This window comes from Camelina sativa, chromosome 2, assembly GCF_030686135.1.
Source record: "Camelina sativa cultivar CO46 ecotype springtype chromosome 2, ASM3068613v1".
In the NCBI taxonomy this organism is placed as follows: domain Eukaryota; kingdom Viridiplantae; phylum Streptophyta; class Magnoliopsida; order Brassicales; family Brassicaceae; genus Camelina; species Camelina sativa.
Window position 1 is genome coordinate 27,906,572 of NC_141881.1, and position 14,485 is coordinate 27,921,056.

Sequence of the window (14,485 nt, forward strand, 5' to 3'; positions counted from 1 at the left end):
TGATTTAGAATCATCCATCCTAAAGGCCAAATGACTCCATGTTTAAGTAGATGATAACCACTAAACTACTGATTCATCTTATATAATAAGAGAAGGTTTTTTCTAACTTTGCCTAACAATGTGATATTTGGCATTCTACTTTTGTGACACATGTCATTTTCATTAATTTTAAATTTAACATTCTATTTTTTTATTTGATTTTATTTTATTTGTATCTGGTGTATAGTTTGTAAAAAAAAAAATGTTGTATAGTTTGCTTTTTAATTTTTTCCAACATTGTAAAAAATATATATTTCTTCCATTTTTAAGTTTTAACATCTAATATATTTCATAATGAAATCATATAACATAGAACCTTATAAAAATACTGATCAACCCAACTAAAAAATATAAATAAATTCAAACTAAAAAATAATAGGAAATAGTTTCATACTTTTAAAGTAAAAACTGAAACCAAATTAATTTATGATAGACTAATTTAAAAATATATAAGATTTTCTAATATATGTATTCAATAATCATATATAATGTATTAAAGACACAACTCAACTTTGTATTTAATAGTATCCTATAAGCTACATTTTGACTGTCTTTAAAACATATGTACTAAAAAAAAATTGGTATCATAACATAGTTGTTTTATCTCCCCCATGAAATAACAGAAAACAATAGTTTCAAAATTTAATTTATAGTTAATTGTACTATTTATTTTTAAATGATTAGAAATAGAGACAATTTATATAAGAAACAAATATTTACATTAAATTTGACACACTTTTATTTTCATGAATTTAATAAAAAAAATAGTCAGACTTAGAGTATAAGATATTTGTTTTGCTATACCGTTTTAATAAATTATTATAAAATTGACTTATTATTCTATAAAATTATTTGTTGTTAACTATTACTCTTAGATATGAAAATAAAATTAATATATAGGACAATATATTTATCTATCAAAGTAATTAAGTAAGGTCTTACAATTTTTTCTTAGAATACTTATCAGTTTATTTTTTTCCAAAAAAAAACAAACAATAAAGAAATTAATTTATCTTAATTATTTAGCGAACAGACCAAATTTAATTAACTTTGCTGTAACTAATTATCCTATTACTATATGATAGACTAATTAAAAAACTCACATTATATAAAAAAACTCACATTATATTAAATAATTATATATATTGTATTAGAGACACAACTCAAATTTGTATTTAATAATAATTTATAAGTTACAGTTTGATTGTCTTTAAAACATATATATGTACTAAAAAAAACATAATGGTATCATAACATAATTGCTTTATCACGCTATGATATAACAGAAAACAATAATTTCAAAACTTAATTTATTGTTAATTATACTATATATTTTTAAATGATTAGAAATAGAGACAATATATAAAAAATAAAAATATTTTAAATTTGACACACTTTTCTTTTCAAGAATTTTTATAAAAACTAGTTAAACTTATAGTATAAGATATTTGTTTTGTGATATCATTTTAATAAACTATTTTAAAATTGACTTATCATATATAAAATTATTTTATGTTAACTATTACTTTTAGATAATGACAATAAAATTAATATATAGGACAACATAAAATTAACTTTCAAAATAATTAAGTAATGGTTTTTTTATCACTCTTTCTAGACTACTTATCAGTTTTTTATTTTCGAAACAAAAAAAATATATATATCTATTAAAAATATATAATTTATCTTAACTATTTAAAGAAAATAACATATTTAATTGGCTTTGCTATAAGTAATGGTTTTATTACTATAGTAAGTTAGTAACATACTGTTTAAATAATTTCAACAATATATTGTAATCAAAAATATTTAGTAATATGTATTTTAACTTTCCTCTTTTTCATCATCCTTCTATGAAACACTATATAACATATATAAATTATAAAATTGTAGTTGAACCATATTACATTTTAAGACATATATTAACAAGTACATGTGCACGTTTAATATATAATTGAATAACTACTTCATTTTATATTTCAAGTTAATAATACAAATATAAACCAAGCATCGCGTGGCTACTTTCTAGTATCATATACTATAGAGATTCTCTTCGTATATATGATCAAGAGTGAAGACCTTTCACAACTTGACTTGTACGTAAAGTTGCAGAAACATTGATCCGATATAATTGATTTGGTGGCTTCTTGCATCGGAAATTAAAAAGGCTAATTTTATAAGACTTTTATGCTCTGTATTTTACCTCTTCTATCCTATTTCAAGAAGTTTTCATAACAGAGAAGTGAAGACAAAAGATCTTAAACGTTGATTAAAAACTTGTAGAGGGAAATTAGTCTGATCAAATAGTAACAAAACCAAGTCTATAATATCATTCTGGAAAAAACCTAAAAACCAAAAAAGCCGAATGAAGCGGCGAATCTTCACGTTTTCCGGTCAGTTGTTTTGCCATTGTCTTTCTAACAACGTTTGGTTATGCAGCCATTGGTGCTAATGTCGATGTTGATGCTTCCTCCATTAGATCAACACGGTTTGCAAATAGATTCAATACCAACAAACGACTCCTATATGATATAGGTTATATCAAATGGGATGTAAAACAACATTAATTTTCGAAATGTTAACACTAATTATATTATTTTATTGAAACATTTAAAGAGATGTGGATAACCTACCAACCGAAAAAGCATCTCCTGTTATATATGATCAAGACTTTTACCTTTCACAACATGACTTGTAAAGTTTCAGAATCATCCATCTGATCCAGTTGATTTGGTGGCTTTTCACGGAAATCGAATTCAAATCTACGCATCGGAAACCAAAGAGATTGTTTTGAAAATTCCTAAAGGTAAGAACTATTCTGTTCTGTTATTTCCTCTCCATCATCTTCTCTTCTATTTTTAGAAAGTTTAGTAACAGAGAAATTAATGAAGACCAAAGATCTTAAACGTTGATTAACAACTACTTTACAGATGGCAATGTCTCAAAAGCTTCACACCCTGACCTTGTCTCATATCATAGAAGCAGTAACAAAACCATCCGTTACACAACCAAGTCTATAATATGTTTCTACAAAAACCAAAACCCAAAAAAAAAAAAAAAACCCTACATAATATCGCCTGATCAAACTTCTTATGTCGAACAACGTCTATCTTTCACCTGGGGCTGCTCCTCTGGGACCAGGTAAGCTGCAGCTTCACGAACCGATGTTTCCACAGAATCCATTGCAGGCCGTTCAAATGGCTGCGCGTTTAAACACATCCTCGCAGTTTCAAATATTCTGTTTGAACCTTGAGCCGAGTACTTCTTACCGAGCGCAACATCAACTACAATAGGCGATTGCTCCAATCTAGTCATCAGACTCAACAGTGGCATTAACTGCAAAAGAAAAGTACATTCGAGAAAACCTAAGTTACTTCTGAAACACGAAACGTATAAAAAAAAAAACCTAGATGTACAAAGTTTGAGTCATACCATATCAGTGAGTTTCTTATTCGCTTCAGGTCTCTCCCGATCATAAGCTTTCCATCCGGTGAAAAGCTCTAACAGAAAAACTCCATAGCTATAGACATCGGACTTGGTCGAAACCAACCCGAAGTTCTCTGTTTCCGGTGCGAGGTATCCGTCAGTTCCATTCTTACTGACCTCCATCTGCATCTCAACACCATCTTCATCGTAAGCGATATTAACCGCGGTTCCAAAACCAGTCAGCTTCGGGACAAAATTGTCATCAAGCACAATGTTTGTGGCATTGACATCTCTGTGAATCGAGGAAAGCCCCTGGTGTACGTAAACCAGACCTTCGGCTACACCCACAGCAATTCTCATCCTCGTGTCCCAATCCAAAACCCGAGTTTCTTGTGTTAGACCCTGAACTTGCCTCGCATTTGCTACAAACAAAAAGAGAGAACGAGTTAAAAAAAACTGGAATGAGTTGATTAGAACTAAAACAGAGTTGATTAGGTTTGTATTGATTACCAAAGAGATGGTGGTCAAGAGAGCCATTAGGCATGAATTGGTAGACAAGGGCAGTGTTTTGCACGCCGTAGTGTTTGCCGAGAAGTTTAATCACATTCGGGTGATCAGCTTCACGTAACGTTGTAATCTCTGCCAAGAAATCACCAAGACCAGAAAAGTCGTCGCCATGAGCATGAACCTTTGCAGCTCCAACCTAATTGAATCAATCAAAAGTTTCTGATTTCAGAAACTGGGTTTCGATTCTTTAACCAATAGAGTACACGACTTTTGGGGTTCATACCTTATGAATTCTTGGGAAATTGCAGCGATAAACTTTGCCGACTCTGCCATGGCCGATCAAATGTGTTATAGCGAAGTTCTCGGTTCCTTCTACGATCTCATTCCATTGAAATTTAACGAAACCTTAAGAAAGAAAGATAACGAACAAGAAGAAGAACCCTAAATCAGTTTCGCAAGATCGAGATACTTGTTTCCCAAAAGAAGTTACTCTAATTAACAGACTTGCTTGTGGTACAAGTAATCAGAAAACGAGAATAGTTCACGATCGTCAGAGTTCGATATTCCTAATTAAACTACTCACCTTCTTCGTCGTTAGTTTCCGATGAATCTTTTGGCTCCGGTGGTTGTGGTGGTTGTGGTGGTTGCGGTAGTTCCTCTGGATCTTGCACTATGTTACTTGCGCTTCCGCCTCCGAGACAGCACATGAAACGACTCATCGCAGCGATCGACGAAGATATATCTTTCTTGAGGCTTTTCTAGTTTTTTTTTCCCCGAGAAACTTTTTCCCGGAAAATGTAATTAGACAGAGAGAGAGAGAGAACTCTATACGAAAAAAACTAGAGCGAGAAAGAGAGAGTCGAATGAAGAACACTCAAAGAACTAGCCGGAGGATATATATACATGAGCTCTATAACTCTATGAGTAAGTTTTTATTATTAATTATAAAATTAAATAATACACTCATTACTCATTAGATTCATATAATATCAAAAAAAAAGAAAAAGAAAAAAACAAGATCAAAGTATCACATGTACAAAGCCTTAAAAGATAAATAAAATATGTGTTAAGGATATTTTGTGGAAATATAAATAATATTAGTCAAAATTCATGAGTAAATGATTGTTTGTAGAACTTATATCTATAGAAATACGATATTTGAACAAGACTACTACTTACTAATTATCATGGCAATAAAAATCAATCAAGGAACAAGTACGGAAAATTTTGAGAAAAGATTACTAAAAATTCTTAAAGTTTGTAAACTAACATATTGTTCTTCAGATCTTGGAAGTGAATCTCTCTTTTATACTAGTTTTGTTGTTCAACTGTCGTCATCACTACTTGGGCACTCATTAATTTTTCCTGATTTAGAATGATCCATCCTAAAGGCTAAATGACTCCATGTTTAAGGATATGATAACCACTAAACTACTGATTCAAACCATATATAGAGCTATATGTTTCTTGGTATAAATTGATCAAGAGAAGAGTCAAGACCTTTCACAACTTGACTTGTAAAGTTGCAAAATCATTGATCCGATAGAATTGATTTGGTGGGTTCTTGCATCGGAAATCAAAAAGGCTAATTCTGGAAGACTTACACATCTAGCAAATTAAAACGCCAACAATAACTTTTATGCTCTGCTTTTTACCTCTTCTATCCTATATCAAGAAGTTTCGTAACAGTGAAAAATGAAACCAAAAAAGATCTTAAACGTTGATTAAAAACTTGTAAAGAGTGAAATTATTCTGATCAAATAGTAACAAAACCATCCGTTACAAAACCAAGTCCAGAATATGTTTCTGGAAAAAACCAAAAAACCAAAAAGCCTACATAAAACCGCCTGAGGAAACTTCTTTATACCGTATGCCTCCTTTCCACCAGGGGCACCACTCTGACCGGGAAAACTGCAGCTTGACGAACCATCGTTACCACATCACGCATGGGAGGCCGTGCCTTTGGGTCTGCGCTAATACACAGCCTCGCAATCTGAAATATTCTCTTTAAACCTTCGACCGAATACGCATTACCGAGCGCAGTATCAGCTGCCTCAGGCACATCCCCATACCTAGCCCACACTCGCAAAAACTGCAAACAAAAAAAGAAAGAACATCCAAAACACAACTCAGTTTATATATTACTTACAGAATACGAAACGTATAAAAAGTTGCTAGATACGAGGTTTGAGTCATACCCAATCAGTGAGTTTCCGTTTATCCTCAGGAACAGTTTCATTCTGATTCTGATTATAAGGTCTCCTTCCGGTGAAAAGCACAATCAGAAAAACTCCATAGCTATAGACATCGTACTTGGTCGAAACCCAGTGGGACTGCTCTGCTTCTGGTGCGATGTATCCCATAGTTCCCTTCAACTCAGTGATCTTGCTCCGCTTCTCAACGCCGCTTCTGTTTACAACGACTTTAGTCGCCAATCCAAAATCAGTCAGCTTCGGCACAAAGTTCGCATCAAGTAGAATATTCCCAGCCTTGACGTCTTGGTTGATCACTTTTAGCACGTCGTGTAGATAAATCAGACCTTCAGCTACACCCTCAGCAATTCTCATCCTCATCCCCCAATTCAAAACCCGAGTTGGCTGCTCTAGACCTTGAGGTATCGGACTCTTCCTCATGTAATCTACAAAAACAGAACGTTAAAGAAAGGAGTTAAGCAGTAAGTAAGTTAAGAAACTAAACCAGAATCAATAAAAGGTTTGATATTGAGTTATCTTTACCAAAGATGTGGCGTCCGAGAGTTCCATTGGGCATGAACTCGTAAACTATAGCACGGTTTCTGCGGCCGTAACATCTGCCAAGAAGTTTAATCACGTTTGGGTGATTAGCTTCATGCAACGTTGTAACCTCTGCCAAGAACTCTTTATGACCAGTTTCGTTGTTATGAGCTTGAATCTTTACAGCTCCAACCTAACGAATCAAAAGTCGCAGTTCTGGTTTAGAAATTAGGTTTCGATATTTAAGCACAAAGGAAATGACCTTTTGGGGTTTATACCTCGTTAGTTCTTTTGAAATCGCAGCGATAGACTTGGCCGAAGTTGCCATTGCCGAGAAAAAACTCTTGCCGGAAGTTTAGGGTTGAGTCTAAGATTTCGCGCCATCGATATGGTCGTCCACAATTGGCAGGTAGAGGTGGAGTTACAGGGAAAAGAGCAGCATCCGGCTCTGCAATATGAATTACTAAACGTTAAAGATCGATTGAACAAGATCACCCTAGCATCGATTTCTTGTAGTACACGTTAATGAATCAGTTAACTTCATGGAAACAAGAAGAACTCTACTACTAATACTTTCACTTGCATGATACGATCGATAACGTGAAGAGATGAAAACGAAGAAGTCAGTAAAATCTTAAGAAACAGAATTGTTTAAGGCACAAGAAACCATAACACACACAAGAAAACTCGATTTCAGAAGATTGAAAAAGAAAGAGAAACGAAAACGGAACCTTGAGCTCCACGACTGCGAGTGTCAGGGATCTGGAGTTCATCTCTCCACAAACGATTGAGGGATTCGGTGTCCTCAAGTGGTTCGTCGTCAAACACTTCTTCCGGCGGTGCGCTATTAGAAGTTTCTCCTGTGACACAGCAAAAGAAACGACTCATCGTAGCGATCAACGAAGAGAAATCTTTCTTGAGGCTTTTGTTTTTGATTTTCTCGAGAAACTATTTTCCCGGAAAAAAGAACGTAATTAAACAGACTCTCAAATAGAAAACTAGAGCGAGAAAGTGAGCGAGAGAGAGAGAGAGTGAGTTGATGATGGTGAGCACTAAATGATCTCGTTGGTGAATATATATACAGAGCGGGAGAAAATAAAATATGATAATACTCTGTTTTAACTCTGTTAGTTGTCAGTTGTAACTCTGTTTACTGGTTCGTTACTTCGTTTCTTGATAATAACGGAAGTTAACAAACAAAAATACAATTAAAAACAAAAAATACTCGAGTTATATTCATAGAATAATTTAGGATAAGAGTATCAAGCGAAGAGAAAATAGTGTGGATAAAAATTGTAGTGAAAGGATACTCGATCAAATCGAATTTTATTAAAATATTAATCAGAATTAATGAGTAAATGATTGTTTGTAGAAAATAAATACCAAAGCAATATTGTTATGTTTGTAAAAATACGATATCTTTGTAGACTTTCGTTTTTTTTATATGGAAGAAAAACAAAATATGCTAATGCCACTTTGTGAAACTTTTTTTGGTTCTTCAGTCTTCAGATCTTCGAAGTGTATCTCTATCTCACTCTCTCTTTTATACCAATTTCGTTGTTTAGCAGTCGTCACTACTTGGACACTCATTTCCTGATTTAGTATCATCCCTCCTAGAGGTTAAAAAAAAAAGGGTTGACTCCATGTCAGTAAATTACTATATAAGGAAACTTTTTGTACATCCAGAGAGAGAGATATGTTAAGAGGATTTACACTCACTTGCGAATGAATTGACCTTTGACGCGAGGCCGCTGCTCAGCTAATTTCTTCCTGCTTTGGTACCTAACCTAAAACAAACAAAACAGGCGTATGAATTTCGTCTCAAAAAACTAGAGCTTAAGCTTGTTTAGTTTAGAAGGCTATACCTTTTTCTCAAAGCATCGCTCTTTGCGTTTAAGGCGAAACTTCATCAGAGCAGCTTCTCTTTGTGCCGATCTTTCGCTTCCACTAGACTGCTGATTCAAAGGATTATCACTGCTTGAACCCGAACCCATCAGTTTTGCAATAGGACTGTCATGGGGAGAACAACTTCCCACATTTTCTTCTGGAGCCTAACTCAGCAAAATTGAAGCTTTTTTGTGGAAACTGTCATAGACTTCAAAGACAGCACAACAAATATCGTAAAATACCTTACTAGCAGAAGTAGCACCGTTATTGTACCTGCATATCACACGAAACAATAAATCCAAATCAGTCTCAGGTTGACATTTCTTTTGCAGTTGAGGTCAAGAACTTACTTTGAGAATGCAGAGTGATTTGAATGCCTCAAAACACTTTGATCACCGGTTCTGTAATCTCCAGCCTCTCTTGGTTCTGTCAGAGTTAGCTCGAGTGATTGCAAATCTTCCGGGTTAGATGAAGGTGTTTTGCTTTCTACTTGTGAGTTACCAGAAGAGCGATTTAGCATGTCATCATTGTTTCTCTCCAAAGCTTGAACAGAAAAGTTTGCATCCTTTTCATGGTTTCCTCGTTCTTCAACTTTGTTACCTATAAAAATTCCTTCCTGCGATCCCATACCTATTGCAAACTCATCGTTTTGAGTAAGGACAACAGATGAATTATCCAGATGGTTTCACAAGGTCATTGTATTGACATTTTAATGAGTTTATGATCTTACATATCTGTTCATTCTGATCGTCAATCTCCTTCAGTTTATTAACATTATCCCATCTGTTGGCATAGGTTCCCAGGTTCATATTGGTTGCATCAGGAAATTGATATGAATGTGAGGTGCTGTTACCGGCTCTTTTGGTCCAAGAACTCTATTTTTGTAATTGAAAACCAATTAAAACTCATAAACAGATACCTCACACATAATTGTTATCTATTGCCATAGAAACGTATTACCTGAGTTCCGCTCCCGTTATCACTCCCACCATCTCGGTCACTCAAACCATTACTCCCATTTTCATTCCCATGATCTTCATCACTGATGTTGGTATCGTTTTCTGACCCTTCAGAGCTTTCAGTTTTCACTGGCTTCCTGTTCTGTATTGCACTCTCACTTCCGCTTCCGCTAGACTGGTATATAAAGAAACTCATAAGTACAAATAAGACCACAGAGTAACGTTTTGAAAACAAGTAATCAAAGCACAACACTTACACTGTGACATCTTCTCCAGACATGTTGCCAAAGATTCTTTAGTTCGTTCTTTCTAATGGGTTTCACGAGAAAATCAACAGCACCATTCGACAAACACTTAAAGACCAGAACCATAGAATCATGAGATGACATCACTACAAAAAGAGAACATCACATCTTAAGTTACACTAACTGAGCATCACATACTGAAACTAGGTCCAGAAAAATTTAATGAGGATTTAAGTATATACTTATGACAGGGATGTTCTTTAGTGTCTTATGGCTCATAATCTTGGACAACAGACCAGTTCCAGATTGCACAGGCATGACAACCTCTGTTAAGACAAGATCAATGCAACTCTTCTCGTCTTCTAGGATTCTCCAGGCTTCAAGGACATCCGAAGCAGCAGTAACTGATAAAAAGTTTCAAATTTACAAACAGTTAGTCGAAAGCAAACAATATGATAGCTAAACAAGGATGATCAAATCAATCAATAAACCTTCATAGCTGCAATTCTTCAAAAGGGCAGTAACAATATGGCATGTTGAATCATCATTCTCCACTAAAAGAACCTTAAGAGATCTAACTGGCAGATACCTCTCCCACTTCACAACAGGAGCTAGCGGTGGTGGTTGTTGTTGAGAAATCTGTATCAAATCGTTGGCATTACCAGTGGTATCTTCAACTCGAAATTCAACTTGTTCGGATAAACCAAACACTTGCCTCTCAGTTTCAACTTCATCACCAGTTTCGTTGTTATTAAAACACATTTTTAGAATACTAATTTTCTCATATGACAGTGTCAAGACCAGCCTCCATGAACAAGATAGAACAGAAGCAGCATCAAATAACGTCTAAGATTCTCCAGAAACTTCCCCTCTACACTGACATAACATTTGCACATTTCTTCTTTCGCCAAACTTATTTTAATTCCTTCACCAAAACCTCAATCCAATAAAGAGAAAGAAAAGAAAAAGAAAAAACTGAAATTGGATAAAGCATCAAACTTTGTTCAAAGAAAAACTAAACAAGGAAAAGGCTAATCAAATTTCAATAGTAATCACAATCAGCCTTTTAAAAACAATCAGAAAGTTACTGCTTCTGTAGTCAAAAACTATGAATGTACCTATAGCAAATCATCACAGTACTTGGAAACATTGAACACAGTCTCTTTGATTTCTTAGATCTAGGATCTCCTAATAGTTCTTAGGTAAACATCAGAACCCAGATACAAAATCAAACTATAAGCAAATGATACAGAATCAAACTATAAGCTATGCTATACAGCCTATACTAAATGAGAAAAGCACAAAAAGCTAATGAAGCAGCACCAGATTGTTAAAGGAACAAAAAAAACTGACCTTTGTAGCATAAAGCTTATCCATAGATGAAGAACACCACCACCACCAGAATCTCTCACCATGTCTGACTACGAAACCCAAAAAAATAAATAAAGAAAAATAACAGATTTTGCTTAATCTGGTTTGTTTAGCATTTAATATAGTTTTGATTCGTATCAATAATTTCTTTTACCCAATAAGGCAACAACTAACAAAACCCAGTTGCTACTAAAATAGAATAAAAAAAAAAAAAAAGAAACTTGATAGAGAAACAGAGAAGAAGAAGATTGAAAAAGATCGAGACTTTTGGGGAGGTGGTCGAACCAAAACAAAAAGGTCGGAGAAGATATTTTTTAGGGGGATTGATGACGTGGCATAATTAGCCTACGTGTAATGTGGTTGGTGACGTGGACAAAATCAAAAGCTTGGACTGTGAAGGTTGTTTGGTTAAGTTACCTAAACCGAATCTTTCACGGTAGAGCATTTGGATCTCGTAGCCAAAGAGTCAACGAAACGACAACGTTTGACTTACATTTTTCTTTTATGATTTCCCCTGATTTTCTCAGAATATTCTTAGTTTAGATGATGATTACGAAGCTTCAAGAATCTAATCTGTAGATTTTCCTTGTTGTTACTATATTATTATATATAAATCGTAAAATCTCATACTACACTAAACCTAGTGGCTTTGTGAAATGAACTTCGACGGTGATTATCGCGCTGCCGCTATAACAAAACGCAATGTGAACCGTCAGTTTTACAAGCTTTACTTTAAAAGTTTGGTGAGTGTAACGCCAGTCTCGGTTACTCGACTTGAGGTTAAAATTTGCGACCAGGAGGATAATCTTGTGTTCAAGAGTAATGAACCGCTTCGTCACCATTACATGATGACTACTTCCCTAGAGGAGGCTGATGTTAGGGCTTTGTTGCGTGGTCTTGAAGAAGCCACTAAGTTAGGGATCATGCGCATCACTATATACTGCCGTCTCCCTCAGATTTTCAAATACGTAAGTTTCACTTTTCTTTTCCTTAATATATATTATAATATTAGGAAATGGAATTGATGTAAGGTTGATTTGATTTTTAAAGCTAAGGGGAATAGCGTATCCCATGGAGAACAAGATTGCTATGCTTATAGTTGATGTGAAAGTTATGAGAAATCGATTCTTGTCTTGCAATCTTGTTGAGATCTTCAATGAAGACACTAAGTTTTTCTATAGACCCTTTATGATGAAGAGGTGCACGGAAGAAATGAAAAGTTTTACGCAAGAGAAGAGACGTTTCACGCAAGAAAATAAAATTTTCACGGTAGAGAAGAAAAGTTTCACGGTAGAGAAGAAGAACAGTTACATGGAAGAGAACAAGAACGGTTTCATGGAAGAGAAGAAGAACAGTTTCATGGAAGAGAACAAGAACAGTTTCACGGAAGAGAAGAAGAACAGTTTCATGGAAGAGATTTGCAATATCTGTTTCGACGACATTGATATTTATCTCATGTTTCCTGCTTGTGTACAAGGTCATAGATTTTGCTTAACTTGTGTGAAAGCACATGTCGAGGTGAAGCTTCTTGAACGAAAGATACCGACATGTCCTCAGTATCTCTGTAACTCTCAGCTATCTATGGATGACTGTGGGGAGATATTGACTGAAAAGCAGAGTTTGATGTGGAAGCTGATGATTAAAGAGGTTTCAATGCCTCATAGTCAGAGAGTTTACTGTCCATACCAAAAATGCTCGTATCTAATGTCCAAAACCGAGCTTTCTTCTTCATTTGCTGAACCTGGACGTAGGAAATGCTTCAGTTGTGGTGGCGACTTCTGTATCAACTGCAAAGTTCCGTGGCATAGTAAGCTAACCTGCGGCTATTACAAGATGTTGCAAACTGAAAACGATGATGCGAAGCTTAAGTCTTTAGCTAATCATAAACGGTGGCGTCAATGTGACAACTGCCAACACATGGTTGAACGTACTTCCGGATGCGACACCATAAATTGCAGGTACGTATACTACCACTTTGATATTTTTCCTGAAAGCAACATTGTTGTCGTTAAGATAACACAATTACTGTATATAAAAACATTTCGTGCTTCCTTTGTTACCTTTTTTAGGTGTGGATATTCTTTTTCCTACACCAATGAAGCTAAACCGATCCACTTAACCGAATTCAATGAGGTTGTTGGACCTCCTGGTGGTGAGATTATAACTGGGTTTATTGTATTATTGATGTTTATTTATTTGATGGTGGTATTACTGGCTGTGTTGTTTAGCTAGACTCTGGATTGAATAATAATTACAATCTCCGTTTGGTATTATCTTCTTCTTCTTGTTTCTCTGTTTTTTTGGTTAGTTGCAGTTAGAGGTAATAATAAAGTTCAAATTCTTACCCCTCGAATCCAATCCCAAGATTGGACCAGTTTTCTTGAATGTGACCAAAAAAAATACTAATTACTCTAATTTAGTTCAGTGACAAGAAAAAATGAACAAAATCTAATTTAGTTTGTTGGCAAAAAAAAAAAAAACTCAAGGTTTATACATGCAAGCACTGCGAAGTTGTGTTCGTTGTTTACGAAGATCCTCCAATCGAAAGGGTTTGATTTACGCTTCTCGCTCAAACTTGACTTGTTTCTTACGGTTTCTTCTTACGCTCATTGATGAAGTCAGCATTTTAAATAGATATTTGGTTTGTGTTAGCATAACTGAAAAGTTTGATCTGATATTTGTGTGATTGGGGCTTATAAAGATGACATTCACTGTACATGGGTAAACTGAGACTACTATGAATCCAGTGTTTCAACACCATGAGTTGGTTTTGGTTCCATTTGTAGTGTTTTTCATTGTGGTTTCTTTTTTATTCCATTGGATCCTTCACACAGGGAAGGCGCAGAGATGATACAGTGATGTACAATGAAGGAAATTTCTACATCAATAGGTGACGGATGATCTATGTTTTTGCATCAACAAGATCTTACTTAAATCTTTCTCTCTTACTCTCTGAATAATAATGGTTTGTTCGTTCAAATACAGGTTTAAGATCCATGAAAGAATAGAAGGAAGCGATGATGAGAATCCAGGAAACGAAGAAGAATACTAGTGTGTGTTTTGAAGCATTCTCTGTTTCTTCTCTTTATGCTTTGCTATTTTTGTTTCTTAAGTGAATTAGTCTTCAAAATATTTTTCTCTTGTTTTCTGGGGGTAAAAGACTTGACAACACAAACCATATATGAGTTAGAAAGACTTATTGAGTGAGATCTATGTTTACAATATATCTTGAGAGAGTTCTCTTCGCCTTCAATTTATTAGAGCCCAAATGTATATATATACTCCGAAACAGAGTCAAATATTAGTTGAAACGCTCCGA

At 34.7% G+C, this 14,485-nt stretch overlaps 4 protein-coding genes and 1 long non-coding RNA gene across 9 annotated transcripts; 1 reads left to right on the forward strand and 4 right to left on the reverse strand.

Annotated features, from left to right (window-relative positions):
- Window positions 1-2,282: 2,282 nt before the first annotated feature.
- Window positions 2,283-2,800, reverse strand: LOC147949287 (uncharacterized). The gene is made up of 2 exons (XR_015574493.1): window positions 2,673-2,800; window positions 2,283-2,561 (listed from the first exon to the last, which is right to left on the reverse strand). It is a non-coding gene; the product is annotated as an uncharacterized LOC147949287 (long non-coding RNA).
- Window positions 2,801-2,976: 176 nt separating this feature from the next.
- LOC104756633 (putative serine/threonine-protein kinase PBL5) lies at window positions 2,977-4,918 on the reverse strand. Its single transcript, XM_087478369.1, has 5 exons — window positions 4,556-4,918; window positions 4,256-4,377; window positions 3,976-4,168; window positions 3,472-3,887; window positions 2,977-3,375 (listed from the first exon to the last, which is right to left on the reverse strand). Exons 1-5 carry the CDS (start codon window positions 4,689-4,691, stop codon window positions 3,130-3,132), a joined length of 1,113 nt encoding a protein of 370 aa, XP_087334495.1. The 5' UTR covers window positions 4,692-4,918; the 3' UTR covers window positions 2,977-3,129.
- A 750-nt stretch (window positions 4,919-5,668) lies between these two features.
- Window positions 5,669-7,751, reverse strand: LOC104756643 (putative serine/threonine-protein kinase PBL7). Its single transcript, XM_019231376.2, has 5 exons — window positions 7,436-7,751; window positions 6,983-7,152; window positions 6,708-6,897; window positions 6,171-6,610; window positions 5,669-6,064 (listed from the first exon to the last, which is right to left on the reverse strand). The coding sequence occupies exons 1-5, from the start codon at window positions 7,590-7,592 to the stop codon at window positions 5,834-5,836; spliced, it is 1,188 nt and encodes a 395-aa protein (XP_019086921.2). The 5' UTR covers window positions 7,593-7,751; the 3' UTR covers window positions 5,669-5,833.
- Window positions 7,752-8,016: 265 nt separating this feature from the next.
- LOC104737459 (two-component response regulator-like APRR3) lies at window positions 8,017-11,452 on the reverse strand. 5 transcript variants are annotated; one of them, XM_087490905.1, is made up of 12 exons: window positions 11,149-11,452; window positions 10,511-10,720; window positions 10,287-10,434; window positions 10,038-10,199; window positions 9,808-9,941; window positions 9,552-9,725; window positions 9,322-9,466; window positions 8,942-9,221; window positions 8,834-8,864; window positions 8,570-8,755; window positions 8,424-8,491; window positions 8,017-8,317 (listed from the first exon to the last, which is right to left on the reverse strand). In XM_087490905.1, the coding sequence occupies exons 4-12, from the start codon at window positions 10,111-10,113 to the stop codon at window positions 8,266-8,268; spliced, it is 1,146 nt and encodes a 381-aa protein (XP_087347031.1). In that variant the 5' UTR covers window positions 10,114-10,199; window positions 10,287-10,434; window positions 10,511-10,720; window positions 11,149-11,452; the 3' UTR covers window positions 8,017-8,265. The 5 variants fall into 5 exon arrangements, with proteins under 5 accessions (XP_087347031.1, XP_010455960.1, XP_010455952.1 ...); XM_010457658.3 differs by having other exon boundaries at window positions 8,424-8,486; window positions 10,287-10,720; XM_010457650.3 differs by having other exon boundaries at window positions 10,287-10,720; window positions 11,149-11,447.
- A 770-nt stretch (window positions 11,453-12,222) lies between these two features.
- On the forward strand, window positions 12,223-14,218 carry LOC104756653 (E3 ubiquitin-protein ligase itt1-like). Its single transcript, XM_010479278.2, has 4 exons — window positions 12,223-13,124; window positions 13,236-13,341; window positions 14,001-14,056; window positions 14,152-14,218. The coding sequence occupies exons 1-4, from the start codon at window positions 12,238-12,240 to the stop codon at window positions 14,216-14,218; spliced, it is 1,116 nt and encodes a 371-aa protein (XP_010477580.2). The 5' UTR covers window positions 12,223-12,237.
- The last annotated feature ends 267 nt before the right edge of the window (window positions 14,219-14,485 follow it).

What these genes read in the sequence shown, in the direction of transcription:
- LOC104756633 (XM_087478369.1), bottom strand. Translation starts at nt 4,691, where the DNA reads ATGAGTCGTTTCATGTGCTGTCTCGGAGGCGGAAGCGCAAGTAACATA. An exon ending in ATTTCCCAAGAATTCATAAG is followed by an intron (nt 4,169 to 4,255) that starts GTATGAACCCCA and finishes TGATTCAATTAG; the next exon opens with GTTGGAGCTGCAAAGGTTCA. An exon ending in ATAAGAAACTCACTGATATG is followed by an intron (nt 3,376 to 3,471) that starts GTATGACTCAAA and finishes TTTCTTTTGCAG; the next exon opens with TTAATGCCACTGTTGAGTCT.
- LOC104756643 (XM_019231376.2), bottom strand. Translation starts at nt 7,592, where the DNA reads ATGAGTCGTTTCTTTTGCTGTGTCACAGGAGAAACTTCTAATAGCGCA. An exon ending in TCGCAGTCGTGGAGCTCAAG is followed by an intron (nt 7,153 to 7,435) that starts GTTCCGTTTTCG and finishes TTCATATTGCAG; the next exon opens with AGCCGGATGCTGCTCTTTTC. An exon ending in AACGGAAACTCACTGATTGG is followed by an intron (nt 6,065 to 6,170) that starts GTATGACTCAAA and finishes TTTTGTTTGCAG; the next exon opens with TTTTTGCGAGTGTGGGCTAG.
- LOC104737459 (XM_010457650.3), bottom strand. Translation starts at nt 10,557, where the DNA reads ATGTGTTTTAATAACAACGAAACTGGTGATGAAGTTGAAACTGAGAGG. An exon ending in AATCACTCTGCATTCTCAAA is followed by an intron (nt 8,865 to 8,941) that starts GTAAGTTCTTGA and finishes TGTGATATGCAG; the next exon opens with GTACAATAACGGTGCTACTT. An exon ending in GTGCTACTTCTGCTAGTAAG is followed by an intron (nt 8,756 to 8,833) that starts GTATTTTACGAT and finishes TTGCTGAGTTAG; the next exon opens with GCTCCAGAAGAAAATGTGGG.
- LOC104756653 (XM_010479278.2), top strand. Translation starts at nt 12,238, where the DNA reads ATGGAGAACAAGATTGCTATGCTTATAGTTGATGTGAAAGTTATGAGA. An exon ending in TGCGACACCATAAATTGCAG is followed by an intron (nt 13,125 to 13,235) that starts GTACGTATACTA and finishes TACCTTTTTTAG; the next exon opens with GTGTGGATATTCTTTTTCCT. An exon ending in AGATTATAACTGGGTTTATT is followed by an intron (nt 13,342 to 14,000) that starts GTATTATTGATG and finishes TCCTTCACACAG; the next exon opens with GGAAGGCGCAGAGATGATAC.